The 16,412-nt window shown below is 40.9% G+C and overlaps 1 protein-coding gene across 1 annotated transcript in view; it reads right to left on the bottom strand.

Moving 5' to 3' along the window:
• CPM (carboxypeptidase M) overlaps window positions 1–16,412 on the bottom strand; it is a 40,013-nt gene continuing 23,601 nt past the window's right edge. The window contains exons 3-9 of the mRNA XM_009887794.1: window positions 13,216–13,313; window positions 5,105–5,277; window positions 3,452–3,636; window positions 3,029–3,199; window positions 2,028–2,180; window positions 1,012–1,160; window positions 1–250 (exon numbers count right to left, since the gene is read on the bottom strand). Of these exons, the coding sequence (XP_009886096.1) occupies window positions 17–250; window positions 1,012–1,160; window positions 2,028–2,180; window positions 3,029–3,199; window positions 3,452–3,636; window positions 5,105–5,277; window positions 13,216–13,313 (1,163 nt within the window). The 3' untranslated portion in view covers window positions 1–16. The remainder of the gene's footprint in view (window positions 251–1,011; window positions 1,161–2,027; window positions 2,181–3,028; window positions 3,200–3,451; window positions 3,637–5,104; window positions 5,278–13,215; window positions 13,314–16,412) is intronic.

Raw genomic sequence — 16,412 nt, 5'->3', positions numbered from 1 at the left:
CACCTCATTCCTGACCTTATTTGAAAATTACAAGCATAACGGCCATCAAAACCAAGATATGTACAGTTGGCTTTACTGCAGCTGAAGCCCGATCGAGCTCTTGATAGAGAGGAGTTTTGGGACATGAAGCAGCTGTCGATCTGATAGAGACTTCTGAGAAAGAGAAGTCTTGTTGCAAAGCACTGAAGTTACCAGTATTGTCAGGTATTTCCACTGTCTTCAGTATCGATTTAAATCCTGGTACAGTAGCCTAGGAGCAAACAGGAGAGATTTCTTACTTGGTTTGGAATGTTGAGTTCAGCTGTGAAACAGTCCTTATCTAATGTGCTTGTTGGCACTTTCAACGTGTAGCAACAAGTATTCTAAACATAAGTTTGAGAACTCAGAATGAGAAAAAAGTTTTTGATGTTACAGCAATAAGACTAAACCCCCAAAAAACTGAGATAGTAATAGAATATTTATTTAAAATGGTGGGGCACTGTATGCTGTACAAGAAAGGGAGCCCTGCAGTTCAGCAGCAGCCCCTGGCAGCAGGCAGAACCCAGGCTACATGGATGTTCTCTAATACCAGCCATCCACAGGCTATGCAGAGAAGCCATTTCCACCCAAGGAAATAACTCACTGATGGCGCTGTCAGCGCGTCGCTGCCTGGGTCCGCCTGGATCCCAGCCTCCACCTCCTCACCCTTCCATAGTTCTGCGGTTTGTTTCAAACACCTCAAGATAGTGTCACTGTGGTCCAGACACTCATCCCAGATGGCTTCCAGATCCAGGTCAGATGAGTGCTTATCTCTGGACATTCTGGGGACTCAGGATCTTACTGTATGAAAAAATTTCCTTTTCTGCTGACTTGTGTTAAGATATATTTTCTTTTAAAACATCTGAAGAGTCTTTACAGCTCCTGTATATGACTTGAGCAAGTTCAGCTCATTAGTCTATGCAGATGCAATCTCACTGTGCTCAGGAACTCAATGCAGTTAGAAACAATAGTTTAGTAAGGCCGTGCACTTACGTTGATCACATACGTCCCAGGCAAAAGGAGAAGAAAGTACTCCCCGTGTTCATTTGTTCGGTAAGGGCAGACATGAGGCCTTCCTTTGGCTTCCACAATGGCATTGGGAATAGGATTCCCATTCTTATCAGTAACTTGACCCTTGACACCTATGAAAAAGGGAGAGGAGAGAAAGATCACAAGCTATAACTGGTGAGACTCCTTCTCCAGGAAAGTCAAACTTGCTGGATGCACTCAAAGGCTATTTCAGTGATTTTGAGCACATCTAATAATAGTCACTTCTATCTTACTGAAGGGAATTGAAGTAGAAAATCCTTTGTTCTTGTTAATAGTTTACCTTCACATTGTTAGAAAGCAGCATTGTAATCTCTGCTAAATCTCATTTGCTGAAAGCATCATACATACTTACTATATGTGTCGTTTACTGAAGGGCTTCAATCTTTAGTACTTCTTTGCCCCCCTCCCCCCTTTGTTTTTTTAAACTTAAAGTAAGTCTCATCTAGTACTTCCCAATGACGGAATATTAACAATATCTACTTATGAAGTAGTTTCCCTAAATTCTTACACGCCACCTTCAAGACAGCACTGGCACTGAGCAAGCTAAAACAGCAGTCAGACTGCTGGGCGGACAAAAATGTAAGATAAGCAACAGATTTCTGCAAACCCTTCAACTCATTTTGAAGTACCACTGCTTCACTAAGCAGCAGCTCTCTCTTCCAACTGTGAAGTCAAGATCACACCTGGAAATGCCTTACAAAAACACAAAATCCAAGAAGCAAAGACCCATAAATCACTGTGCATGCACACTCTTGGAGACCACTGAAATAAATGGGCAAAGACCCGTGAATCATTGTGCATGCACACGCTTAGAGACCTCTGAAATAAATGGCTGCTGAGGAAAGCAGACTCTCTGAGCTCCCCACCTGTGAGCTTTGACACTGACCCAGGCTGCTCAAGAGTTACCTGCCCACCTGCATGGCCTCAGCTTTAGCTGCCTTCCCCGTTCACATGCTCACCTAGATGTACTTGTTTCATATATTCAATCAGAGCAACTTTGTTGTCTCTCCAGAACTTTTCCAGCTGGTCTGCTGGAGGATATTTACAGCATGACAGCTCCAATGTAATTTCAAAACACTGTCCCCAGACATAGTTGTAATCTTGCATTCCACCTTAAAAGTGAAATAAAACAAACAGTGTTCAGCTGCAAAGAAGCACCAAGTTCAAGCTAGAAGAAAAACAGGAGAGTTAAAATGTTGGTACTTGCATCACACCTGTAAGAAAAGTAAATCAGATAAATTATTCCTCAATGCCACACTTGTATTTACTGCCTCCTGTGGAAAACCAACTCTAGTTACATGTAGAGTGTTGTTTTCTAAAGCACAGTGGTGTTTCGGGAATGATGATTATTATGGCTGAGGAAGAGTGGATCTCTATTTAGTTGGGAGTGCTTGAATGAATGTAAATCAGAGACAGATAAATTCACAGGATGCCATAGTGCTTGCCACTGCCAAAGCCACCCTAAGAGCCTTTTAAGGCTTTGAATTCAGACTGTGAAAGCAACACACAGTGCCACAGGACCCATATTCTATTTGGCTACCCATAAACAGGAATGAAAACATTTATTTCAGTAATCAAACATTTAAAAAAAAAAAAAAAAAGAACGATATATGAACAGAAGATTGGTTTTCTTACTGAAAGGACAAGGCCTTACTGCCACACCAGGGCGTGTGTGTGTGTGTGTGTAATCTATACAGTGACACAGGCCTTTAGAAAGGGCACAGAAGCAGCCAGCCAGCAGGGACTGCCTCATTCGCTCATGTAACTGCTGGTTGGGAGAGTCCGCAAACACACGGCTCCTGCAGAGAATCTGCCTGAATGCGTTGGCTTACTCTCCTCATCAACCCTCTACTCTGAGTAAAATCACAGCGCTCTCATCCTCAAAGACGGCAGGAGAAAGTGAGAACACCATATCTGAAGCAGCTGAAAAAAAAAATAAAAAAATCACTGACATTCTTACCTTCCAGCTGGTACCAAGAATACCCGTTGGTAATGCCTTCTGGAAAGGTTTGTCTGCTGTCACACCCAGTCCCTTTGTGCATGCTGGCATGGTTGAAAGAATAAGTTTTTGCCAGATGAATAAAGACATCATCATCTGGAGACCTGCTATAGCCTTTCAAAGTGCCGGTAACTGCAGAATAAAGATAGCCACCATGTAACTCTCATCACTGGTAAAACATACAGTGCTGCCTTCGATACAGGACAAACCTCTCCCCAACAGCCATATCAGGCAGTGAATTTTGATGGGTTTATCAAAGTCTGCCCATCCTCCCAGCTTAAAAGCTGGAAAAACTTTGCAGAAATCCTTAGAAATTTTGCTTTGGTACAGCTAATGTTCCTAAATCAAATCAGCTGCGGGAAAGAGAGTTGGTTACTAGCTCACCTGCGTTACCATTATCAAAGGTGTAACTGGCAACCAGGGCACCCCCATGCAAGTTTGCCGAAAGAACAAATGTTTCATTTTTTATCCAGTTCATTACTGCTTGAGTCTCTGGCTGAATGCTAGCGTTGTTATTTTCAAAGGCATCAGGAAAATTTCTGTTCAGATCTTCTCCGTTCTTATTGTACCTTAGAAAGAGAGAAGACATTCCCATTACTTTTTTGCCTATAGACACTTCCACATCACCATCCTCCCAGTACTTAAGATCTGCATCATGCTAGTGTCTTCACGAAACAAGCAAGATGACCACTGCAAATCTTCCCAAGCATTAAGATGATGGACTTTTTAGTTTGCTTTCTGGCAGCACTGGAATTTTCACAGGACACAATAAAACAATTCTTTTACTGCATTTCAGGTGGAAACAGTGAATAATAACTAACACGCATATAGCATGCGCACACCTACACGTACAGGGATTAGAAAAACCTAAGCCAAATAAGGAGGATGTTGTCCTTCTGTATGTGTTTTTCACAGTCGTATAGAAGACCAAGGTAACTCCTGGATGGCTGTGTCCCTTGTACTGCTGTCACTCTGGACACAGAGCACAAAATTTGACTCAAACACAGGATATATTCTCTTCTCCCTGAAGGTCCAGCTCGTGCAAATGCTTTCTTCCTTTCTCACTCAGATCAGTACAGAGAGTAGAGAGGGTATTTAGCATGAGCCGTATTCATTTTCAAACTCAGCTAAACTCTCTCTATTTGACAGCGAGGGGATAAACCACCCTCCATAAAAGTCCTATCTTATCAATTTGCTAAGGAATAAATGTATTTCCTAATAAAAAGGAGGGCTTACACTGGTCACCTAGAGAACCAAACTACCTTTTCACTTGCTTCTGACGTTGCCATGGCCACTGATTCAAGAGAACTCCTAGCTCATGAGTTTACTTTTTCTGCACATTCCAGCTCTAACTCTCCGACTGCCATTTCTTCCCATTCTCTCACTTTCTATTCTTCTTTCCTCTTCTAGCTTGTTAAACTTTTCCACCCCTTTTTGGTGTCTGCAATAGATACATTAAAGAACGCAAAACTAGCACAGCATGCAATGCTAGGTTACGTTTTCTTCTGCGTAAGTTTTTTTCCTAGTGCTACTATTAGCACAGCACCTGTTACAGCTAGCTCTGCTTGCGTAACTCCTCTCTCTTACTAGAACTGCATTGAACATAATCTTTAAGCACATTTCTAGAAGCCCATTCAACAAGTTTAGACACACCTTTTTCTCATTACGAAGGGTTACAGAATTCGCCAATTGAAACAGATCCCAGTGGGTGGAGTTTTCCTTCTTTTTTTGTAACACTCTAAATAGGTAATTGCACTTCTATTCGCAATCTGGGTCTGCTGCCTAAAAGGTTAGGTCATTACACCATTCTGACCAATTTTCTTTAGCTGCACCACATATAAACACCAGTCTGACTCAGTCTTCCAAAAACTCTATGCCGTAACAGTGCGTCTTCAGAACAGCACAGGCCAAAATTAGCCCTAACACATCCTCTAGGCTACCCACTCCACCAAGTATGATTCAGCCTCTTGGCTATCTCCGATTATTACTCCCCACCCATTTCCTTTACCTACTCCCACCCTCCGAAGCCACCCTTACCTTCCTCGGGTGTAGTAACAATCAGGCACTTTTGTAGCTTCAAATCCATCAGGATTCATTGTTGGCATGATATGAATCCGGGTATTATTGAGTAACTGGGTAATAACTGGGTCACGTCTGTAGCTGGTCACCAGGAAGTCTATCAAATGGAGCAGGATTTCTCTCCCAACAGTCTGTATAAAGAAGCACAGATTTTATTTTAAGTCTGCTATGGAAAAAGGAAAAAAAAAAAAGACCCAACACCTTGCACTTACAGGGTTTTTTTTACTGGATTACACAGACATACAAGGCATATAAGAGCATTCTGGTCAACACTGTTTCGTTCTGTGCTCTCCCCTAAATATATTTAAAGGAATTTAATAGATGAAAGGAGTCACTGGAGGGTTTTCACAACAGTTTCAAACCCAGATCAACCAGAGCTTTTTCCTGTAATGGGAAACTGTCTGTGTCAGCTGCATTGCTTAAATCCTGCATGGATAAGGCATAGCCTTATCAAAACCTAAAACTACACAAGCTGCCTGTTAAGAGATCATGTGGGCTTGGAAACGCACCACCACATTATCTCAGTTGCGCTGCAGTCAGCTCTGTGCTGATGCCCTGCACATAAGTGTCAGTGCTGTGCATCACCCCTTGGCAGTGATGGTTCAGAAGAAAGGAAGGAGACAGACACCTTCCATTTTTTTCCAGGGTGCTATAGAGCAGGATTTTTTCTTGTTAATCCCCTTTTATGGGAAGTCAACTTCAATACAGGATCAAGACAGGCCCCATAAACACTTACGTTCTATTCTCTGTTACATTGCTTTATTTTAAGTTCAGGCATTGGCAAAACCAAACAGGTATATATAAATCCCTTGAAAAAGAGGTGGAAGGACTTTTAGATGCAGGCTTTGGATCAAGGAAGGGCAGTGACAGACAAAAAGCTAAATACATATTTTTATTCGTGTAAGTTTGTATAGGTCACGAAAGCTGGCAGGACATCTCCCTTTAGTCTACTCTATCAGATTTCAGGCAAAATAGTGGTGATTTCCAGCTCCAGTGAGTTAAGAAAAATTCTATTCTACCCCAGAAAGCACTAGTACAGTGTTCACTAGACCATAGTTTCCAGGAGCACTTTCTACAGCACGGTGACCCATGCCTCAAGGGTGCTGTAGGGTTCCTAAGCCCTGGCTGGGATGGGAACAAATCAAAACTTGCAACTAGATGTGCTCTGGAGATAATTTATCTCTACTTTATCTCCAAGAACAAAGGCTGGTAAATCACTGCAGGCACCAGTTCAGAGCAACAGTGTCTCAGTATCTTTTAGAATGAGTCTTGCAACACTAAATGACTCCGGTGTCACGGATAAACATCTTCTTGCTGGTAGAGGCTAAGGTAAAAGGTAGGTGAAATCAGGCAGGGGAAAAAGAATATTTCTCCACAGCTATTTGCTGCACTAATATCTTGTTAGATTTTTCACATCAGTGTATTTTAAGTGACAAATCCTGTGTCGAGGTAAACAGGAACATAGACACCGTCTGGCAGGAGCTCTGCTTGCAAGAGCTGGGTTGGTACACTATGGGGCAAGGAGGGCTGGGTGTAACTGCTGTTCAGGTTGGGAGCCAGTTAGCTGGCAATTGCTCTTTATCACAGGAGAAATAAACAATGTAGTACCAAACATGACTCCGCTACATTGTGGATCACACCGTTTTAAGTGTCATACTTGAAGGCAGCCATGGTCTCCAAGTTGGTACTTGAGCAATTCTGCTATGCTGTTTGTACAGGGAAAAAGAAGGATCTCTTCCCACCCTGCCCCCCAGCAGATTTGTTCCCAGGTTTTCAAACCCTTGCCTATCAGCTCCTGATGATCTCCAGCAAGCCACTATCTAGTAATCCGCTAGAGGAAGCTGCGTTACACAAATGCATTACCTATCCCAATAACTAAGTGGTTCTTTTTCTAGATGCTACAGCAAATGGGCTTTGACAATGAGGGAAAAGGTACCCAGCTTCCTCCATTGCCAGTAGCTTTCAAAACAGCACCAGAGTACATGAAAGCAGACTGCTCTGTAAGTTTGATAAATTTACTCCGTGAAATTTAAGAACGGATGCAACAGAACCTGTCTCGTACATGCAGCTCAGTTCCAGCTCTGGGTGATAGACATCTTGGGAAGCATATGGAGAGGGAGGGGAAGAAAGGAGAGGAGAGAAGTCAGCCAAATCATGGCCCTGGGCATGAGAGATAAAGCTAGCAGACTCAGAAGCAACAAAATCAGCCCTACCACAGAGACAGCTAAACTACAGACAAGACTGGACGGCTCTCTGGAGGAACTGGGAAAGTGCCTCTGCTCCTACTGTACTTCTCTCCAGTGCCTCACAAAAAGACATCCAGAAAAGAAAGGGTAGAAAAGCAGCAACAGGAAGGGGAAAAAATATAAAAGAAAAGCACCAAGAGAAGGTGGTGGAAAAGGATGATGTCTATAAAGAATGGAAGACGACCAGTTTTTCATAGATGACATTCGTTGCACTTAGGAGTTAAACCCAGACTGACTTACATATACAGCATTTTAAAGAATTTACCCAATTTTATAGGATTCCTTATATGGCTATTGCAGTCCTTAAACAATTCAGTTAATGTCTATCATAGAGAGTTGGTACTTTGATCATTCCTTGGTGGGGGAAGAATGTATTAATTACCACTCTGTTTCAGTGGAGTGACAGACGGGTGGTTTTATTTTGGTCCAGAGTACCCTGCATTTCTTAAGAAAGCACATCTGGAGGTAGTTCAGGGGAGGAAAAGGGAAAGTTTCCATTTCTGGGAAAGTATAGCTCGAGTTTTCATCAAACCCTTGGAAGACATCTCCTGCCCAGCCAAACTTTACCTCGTCACTAGAGAGGTCAGCATTGTTTTGCTGTAGCTCTGATGGGAGGTGACACAAAACAAAGGAAAACCCTTTCTCTCACCTCTAGGGATACAGTTAGACATTAAGTTTCTCTGTGCACTTTCAGCTACCAGTTTCCTTGTGTGCCCCAAAGGGAGAGAGTCCGCAGGAAAGGCTTCCAGTGATCCTCAGGGGAAGCCCTGAATGAAGAAGCATGCATCAGGGCATGGATCAACCCTGTAGAAGAGGGTGTGACTGCTGTTTCTGTAGACAAACCCCTGTAAACTTGCTGACTATGGCTTCTGGCATGCCTGGGTCAGCACCCAGCTCAGCTACTGAAGGGCTTACTCAAGAAGCCCTAGTGGCAGCCAGTTAAAAAATTAAGGTTAGCTCCAATTGCACCTATATACACCGTAACACTGTATGGCAGCACCCCTGTTTTTAAAACGTTGTTACCACATGACAGAGACCTAATACCAGGGGACTATGGGTGGATAGACTCTGCCCATTTTTATGATTAAAATTCTTTCCTTAAAACGTGGCCCGGTTTTTAAGTTGAACTATGTTGAAAGAAAGATCCAAACCATCAGGTAGGACCTGTTTCAGAGCAACATGGTCTTGCCAGTCTCCTTGCTCTAGCTCTGACTGCTCCACAGACGTAGCGCAGCATACCAGGCACAACCCCGCCTAAGGAAGTGGAGGCACAGCAGAGAAACCAATAGTCCATCCCGGTTTACCACTTAAATGCCACACTTACAAGATGTTCTGTTTTAACACTTGTACAGCACTAATTATTATGCATGGCTGTGACACACCCTACTCTGGTTGTCCTTCTTTACTAAAATACACCAGTGTTAAAGCAACTGTTTGTGCAAATACAGTTTGGCACATATCCATTTATTTCTATAGCAGCCATCGCTACGGAAATAGGAGAAGTACCATGTGTATGACAGGGAATTGCAGTTCCTTGATTTATCACTGAAGGAAATGGCAACATAAAGCCTGCTTTTGAACTATTAACTGGCATAAGATGTTACCACCTGGACAAAGTGCACAGGCTTCACTTGGCTGAGAAATGGATCATTTTCTTTTCCCACTCAGAAGCATGGGAGTAAAGACAAGGAAAAAGGTATATGGGATGAGGAACCAGCCCTACCTGTGTTGAAATATATATATCAGCAGCATCCAGCTGGTTTAAAGTCTGAGATTAGCAAATAGATTTGGTTGCTTTGAATTTTAAAATCTCTAGTGCCTCTGACCTTCGTTACATCACATCAGCTGATACTGAGGCCAGGTGGAAAACAGTTCACTATACACAAAATAATATTTTTTTTCCCCCCCCTCTATTCTCTTTTCTGGAGTAGATATTTATTTCCCCGCCACATCTCGTCTATACTATATTGCACAGTACAAAGGACAAAATTCCTTATAGCAGATCGTGTAGTATGTGGACATGACTCTTTGCCCAACTGAGTGATTAAAAAAAATGCCCTTTTTTTGTATGGTATTTTGATAGTGTAAATGCAGCTGCCATTAATTTTTTTTTTTAAATCAGAGTGAGAAATTCTATGCAAGACTCATTCGTTTGTTGTTTGGTTTTATTAAGCCCCAAATACATTGATCACAAATAAACCTACCCCAGTTCTCAGTCACACAAGCCCTAATAAGTCACCATATCTCAGGAAACCCTTCTATGGATGTGACTGTGTCTATAATGACAAGGAAAATATGGTCTAGTTGCTTTAACTTAAACCACAAGATAAACCATCATGATAAACACATCCTTTCATGTAGGCTTGCTCAGGTCTATCAGTACAGGCTCAGCTTCACATAATAAAAGAGGCAAAATACTATTACACTAAGAAAAGAAAGTGATCAGAAGTGGGTGATTTAGGAGAAAAGGATTGGTATCAGCATTACCATCCTGGGAAAGTTTATCTTGTGATGGCACAGTTACACTAGAGCTGCAGAAAGTTAAGGAAGATGTATACTTAATACATTAAAGGGAACAAATAAATGCACAGGCAGTTTACAATTTGTTCAGACAAGTTTTTCCTTAAAGAGTTTTCCTGCTGTGATATACATGGTTTAGGAACAGCTTTTGAATTAGATCCTATGGTTCAGTTGCATAGATTTGACTCAAATCACTTGTACAGCTGGCCAAAAGATGGTATTTCTGCTCCATTTATGACTAAGGAGTGTTTGCAGGTTTGGTTGAGGTCAGTGTTAAGCGGAATAAGTTTTTCCCCCAGAGAGGAATGAACATGTGAGTGTACACACTGAAGAATAAAAGATCTTTCAAGTAAGGGTACAAGCCTGGGACAACAGAGGCTGCTGCCTAATTCAGAATGAGACCTGCCTCAAGAACAGCAGGCAACATCTCCCTCATGTTCCTCAGTGTAGACTTCGACATTTCACAGGCTTATGCGTTTTGTGCAGTCTATTAATGCCATTTTGATTAAAGTCTCACATAGCTGCAAATGACTGAGCTACCTCTAATTATCAGTTTTAACCTGGCTTGGGTTAAACAAAAAGTGCTGCTAAAAATGGTGTCCAACTTCACAGAGACACAAAAAAGATGGAAAAAGTCTTCTGTTGCATCTCTGGGGATCTGGGGCAAAAGTTCACTCTATTTGGCAAAGGTGATCACAAAATAAAATCATTTAAACCTTGGCTGGTTATGTCTTATAGTACTAAGAAAAATTAACCTACTTAAAAAACCCAAATCTTTCTAGGTCTAAAAAAAATATACTCTTCCTAGTATTGTGTACTTAAATTATTTTATTAGAACTTCCCTGTTAGGCAGGTCTCCAAATGTCCTAGTTTTTTTTCCAGCAGCATGTGTGAACAGCCTGCATACATGCAATTCAGACTCCCCCCCAACTTTTAGATTTTAGGAGCAGCCAGCCAACTGAGCCAAAAGAGAAGACTCATTTGTGTGATCCTGACAGGTTAGAAGCATCACCAAACAACACTTGAGAACAGAGCTTTTCTCACTTTGTACCATTTATGGAAAGAATCACTGAAGCACAAAAGACCTAACTAGATCAATGAAGCCGTAATCCTGCAATTTTAAGTTACAAAAGACTGTGAAACACAAGTTTTGCACTAACTATATGACAAGCTTCAACTTATCTGCTTAATATATTATAGGTATAGCTGAATCTTTCCCCAGTGACTAGCCCAGCAGAATCTTAGATTATGGGAAAAAATATTTGAGTTCTCCAATGCTTCTCTATACAAGGAATTCATTTCCTGCCATCTGAAATACATTTATGGTCAGACAGAAAAAAAACAAACACCAACTATGCATTATATCCACGCATAAAAAAACATAAGGCAAAGATCATCATTAGAGCCTGAAAATGAGGAATAGCTCTATTTCCAGAATCTTCCCTAGGTGCATGCTTGGTCTAGTGACCAAGCTAGAATGTAGCATGGCACTTAGTACTCTCTTTATATAGACAGAATGCTCTATATATACTCTATAGATATATAGTACTCTCTTTCTAAGAGAGAGTACTATATATATGTATATAGTACTCTATATATAGTACTGTCTCTCTTTATATAGAATATTCTCTCTATATATATGACAGTACTCTCTCTATATATAGTACTCTATAGATATATAGTACTGTCTCTCTAGAGAGAGAGTACTACATATCTATATATACAGACACACTATGGTACCTAGGCACCTCAACGGTCAACCCTGCTCAAATAAACTCCGACACTGTGCCAGATACTCAAAAAAAAAAAAAAAAAAATCTTGCCTTATTTCCTCACAAAGTCAACATAAAAATTTAGATCCCAGGCAGTGAACCAGGTTGTCCAACCTCCAGCAATTCCTGACTCTGTGGATATGCAAACAGCACGTGTCTCCACGGTCAAAGTTTCTTGTGCACATGCAGCTGTGCAGTGATAGTGGCAGGAGTTCTTCATTGTGGAGGTTTCAGTAGGAGGAGTGGCCTTCTGCAGTCCAGCAATATTGGATTTGAAAGCCAGGCCACTCTGGTTGAGATCATATCCTGCCCTCCACCTCAGCTAGGTCATCTGTAGCCATAGGTTTGCAATTCTCGCAGCAGTCTGCAAAGACTGTCATATGGACCCTCAGTTCCTAGGCACCCTGGACTACACTGGTTTTAGGAGTTGCAAACCCTGTCTTGGGCACCCAGTAACACTTGTACCCATTTGAAACCCTGAATCAGCTTCCTCCAACAGAGAGTTAAATTCCAAAGCAGTCAGACTCCCAGCAGCACTTTAAGCATAGACCCTGTCAAACAAGGAGAAACTAGTCTAACTTGGGGAAAATTCTTGGCACATAATGTCACAAGTGCCTGTAGGCGTGCAAGTGCTCACACACAGTATTTGTATTAGGAATAGCATGTGATATGTTACGCTGTACACAGGATACCCTTCCTAATACATCTATTTTTCTTACCTTTGGAAATTCAGTCTAACATATATATACATTTTGCCGTTTCTGTTGTATTATTTACCCTTCACATTAAAGGCTGCATAGAAATATATTGTGTAGTTTAAACTTATCCTGAACATTATTAATACAAGCAGGTAAAGCTAAAGAAAATGGGAAATAAAAAGCAAGAAAGGATTATACCTAAGAGTGAAGCTTTGAGTCTTTCTGTTCCAGATTCATGTACTACACCAGGAAGGCTCATAATCACCATTTTCTCCTTTACTGTTAACAAGTGGGCATTCTTTCCAGAGTAAGTTCATCCTGAAATTGCTTTTTGTTTTGTACTCACTGTGTTACCTCAGGTGAAATCTAGGTATTCCTAGCTTAAGGTTCCCAAGAGACATTTTCTTCCTCAAATAAATAATTTTGTGCTTCACAGCAATTATTATTCAATCTTAAGATGTATTTGAAGAGTTCTATCAGTCATACTTCATGCCTAGGCAATAATAATGTACAAGCAAACTATTGGACCTGACTCATTGCCAGGAAAGTTAAAGCCTTTGGACTTATTCACATGGAGAAGACAAAGCTTTCTACTTAAAAGAGGTCTTAGGTGTAGGATTGTAGGATTCTTCACCATGATGTAAGGTCTCCCAAAGTCCTTCCACCAAAACAAGGTAACTTCATTCTTGAATTTCTCAAGAAATACACACATATTAGGTCCTTGTAAGGTATGACATACCTCAATAATAAGTAGCACATGCCTGAGATAAGTTCACTCTAAGCCTCTGGTAAGTGTATTTGGTACAAGTGACATTGCAAAAGTTGAAACGTACCTCATCCCCATGCATATTAGCAACATACTTGAACTCTGGAATGCCAATCTTATGATGGGTTGGAAACCTTCCCAGAACAAGAACCCACAGGTTTCTACCTTTAAGAGGGGAAGGGGAAAAGACAATTTTTTAAACAAGTGTAAAATCATACAAACCTTAGAGAAAAACAAATAAAAAGAGTTGGTGATTAAGACCACCATACAAATTCCCTTATTTCATTGCTGTCCAGTCAGTCCTATATATCACACATCAAAGTAGACTGTGTTTTTTTTTATTCTATGAGTACTTGCTAAATTAGTTATAGGAATAAATAGGTTTTGCCTTCTGACCAGAAGGGTGTAGTGAAACTTGCAATTTCAAAAGCATTTAACCAGTGCTGGAAAAATAATTTGGGTCTTTTTGTAATAAATATTTTTCAAATCAAGTTTAGCAAGCAAGATCTTGTCAAGCAAAGTCACCAAGCAACAAAAGAGTATTTTAAAACAACAGACACTCTTCCCCCAAAAATATTAAATTATGATAAGGGTTTTCTGAAGTACAAACAGAAGTTTTTATTATCACAAAGAAAAAGCATCACTTTTTGTATTAAAGACAACACAGAAAAACTAAACCCATTCATGACTTACTGATCGTAGAACAGAAAATACCAGGCAGAGCTGTATCAGAGGCATATTAAAAAAAAATGATCAGCAGGGAAAGAATTAATAGCTACAGAAAGAGTATTAGTTAGGAAAAGCTGCACAGAAAGCTGAACTTCAAGTAACAAAATAAACATTTTGGAAGTCCTCATTTAAGGGGGGAGGGGTGTTGGTTATTATTTTTAGTGATATTGTGGCATTTCAGATCTCATCCATAGAATTATACTTCCCACTAGTCTGCTCAATGAGGTGGAAAGCTCTACTTTCAGTAGATGGCAGCAATGAAACTGCACCAGTTCCTTGATAACAGCTGTCACAGCCTATAGACTGCTAATGCCCAGACTTTGCACACATGGCCTGTCCCCAGCTCTCACATAGGGCTTGCTGGGACCCCTGAGCTGTCTCAGAGAAGTCCAGCCATCATTGTTACTTACAGGAAATAAGACTGTAGGTGCTGCTATACGCAGTACTATAAAAAGCATTATTTCCTAAATTTTTGTGGATCGTCAAATCTGTGGTAAATAAACTCTGGAGCATAACAATTTCCCAGAGGTAGAAGCCACAACCCTCATGGTATAGCTGCAGTGAGCCAGTCACATAGCTAGAAAGGAAAAAAAAAATGCTGTGGCAACTGCAGTACCTTTAGAAATAGAAGAAAAAAAAATTGAAGAGGACAGAAGAAACGCTGTAAGATGCACTGAAACAACTGCAAGACAGGTAAAACTGAAGTCAGTGGCTGCCAGACTAAACTCTTACTTAACAGGTAGAATCAGAGTCTCAGGCTTCGGATCAAGAAGCAACAAGACAGCACTGAGAACAGACAGATTCAACAAGGAGTGGTCTCAGGACCCCCTAGTTTTACATAGTCACCCTAGAAGACATTGGTGTTCAACCCTTATATCCATGTTATGCAGAAAGCTGTGAGATGCCGCTACCGACTCTTTCATTAAAGGACAATATGAGCAAGCAATCTATACTTTTAAAAACAAGTTCACAGTAAGTGCTTTGGTGAAGAAGTTAGTTATTTGGCTTTGTTGCATGCAGAGCCACTTAAAAAAAAAAAAAAATAGTTTGACTTCTGTAAGTCTAGACAAGTTACAGAATAGAGAAGAGATGCTAGCTTTTAAGTACATCCTTCTTCAAAAAGGAAAGAAAAAGAACCACCAATCCCCACCACCCTAGCCCTTCTCCCTTCCAAAACCTCCAGAGTTCCCTTTCAAGATCAACTGTCCTGCAATTCTGTGAAAATAGAGGACAAGTCTTACTGCAGTAGTGTATGTTTGGAACTGAAAAACCCTAGTCATAAAAAAAAAGAAGCTACTTTTTTTCTATCATGCATGGACAACAATCTCAACTTAATTTCCATTTCTGCAACGTGTCATCCTATCCATGGTTGTATCCAGGGGTAGCCTACAATAAAGTGCCAAGGAAATCCTTCCAGAGTGCTCCTGTGATTCTTCATCCTTCTATCCTCTAAGCCATTCCGCCCAGCTCTCCTTTCCTGCCCAAGAAGGAAGTTTCAGACATCTCTCTTTCGTTCTCAACTTGTCAGTTACCATATGCACTGCTGCATCAAGTGGAATGTACATTCTTACAATTGTGATTGCAGCCTTTCTACCACAGCCCAAACTTAAGATGACTACCGCGAACCTACAGGGTCTATCTTCCCTAGCTAGGGAGTCATCAGACCAAGCCACAGTGCCAAAGGGCACATCCATCATCAAAAAGACAGCGGTGTAATTGTAAGATTAAGGTAGCAAAGGACCTATACTGGAGCCCTGATGGTGTCCCAGCTTTCTCCTAGATGGAGGTGGATACAGCTAAGCTGTAAAACACATGGTTTCCTACAGCCGAGAGATAGGCCTTCTCGAAGGTTATAAATTCATTCAGCCCTAGGACTACCATTATCAGCATGAGTCCCAAGCACGCAGACAGGACTTCAAAATGCCTTAGAGGCAACAGGTTCAGTGAATTACATGTAAAAAGCCCTCTCAGAGCAAGTGAAATAAATGCTAAATAAAAGCATTAGCTTCCTCAAGTCCTTGATGATTTCCTAAACAAGCACAAAGCAGTGACCTAGAAGGAGAGATAGCTTAGTGCAGGGTCAGGACGTTAAACCAACCAATATATTTACTACATTTATATTACCTTTCTGTGCATAATTACATCCAATATATAAAATACCCAACCAATCACAGCAATCAAACAATATTGTGGTTCTTAGAACATGAAGCATCTTATCTCAGCAATAACCAGACATTAAGATTAGCCCCTGGTTTTATTTCAATGGAAGCAGATCACAAAGGCTATTTCAAATACAGCTACGAGCAATGACAACATCCACATCCATTGCATACAGACTTTTTGGAGTATCTCATGAGCTGATGTAGAACAGTGCCATATTCTTTAGCCACTTCCCCATAGCAGCACTAGCACTAATCCAGTACTATATATACACACTAAAGCAACAAGAGTCCAAGTACAGCTAAAATGCTACAGTTATTTCTGTCATTTAAGACTTTCTACAAATAATGTATTCCAATTTCAAATTAAAAAAGA

Source organism: Charadrius vociferus, unplaced genomic scaffold (genome assembly GCF_000708025.1).
Source record: "Charadrius vociferus isolate BGI_N301 unplaced genomic scaffold, ASM70802v2 scaffold125, whole genome shotgun sequence".
In the NCBI taxonomy this organism is placed as follows: Eukaryota; Metazoa; Chordata; class Aves; order Charadriiformes; family Charadriidae; genus Charadrius; species Charadrius vociferus.
This window is presented reverse-complemented; position numbering and strand designations above follow the sequence as displayed.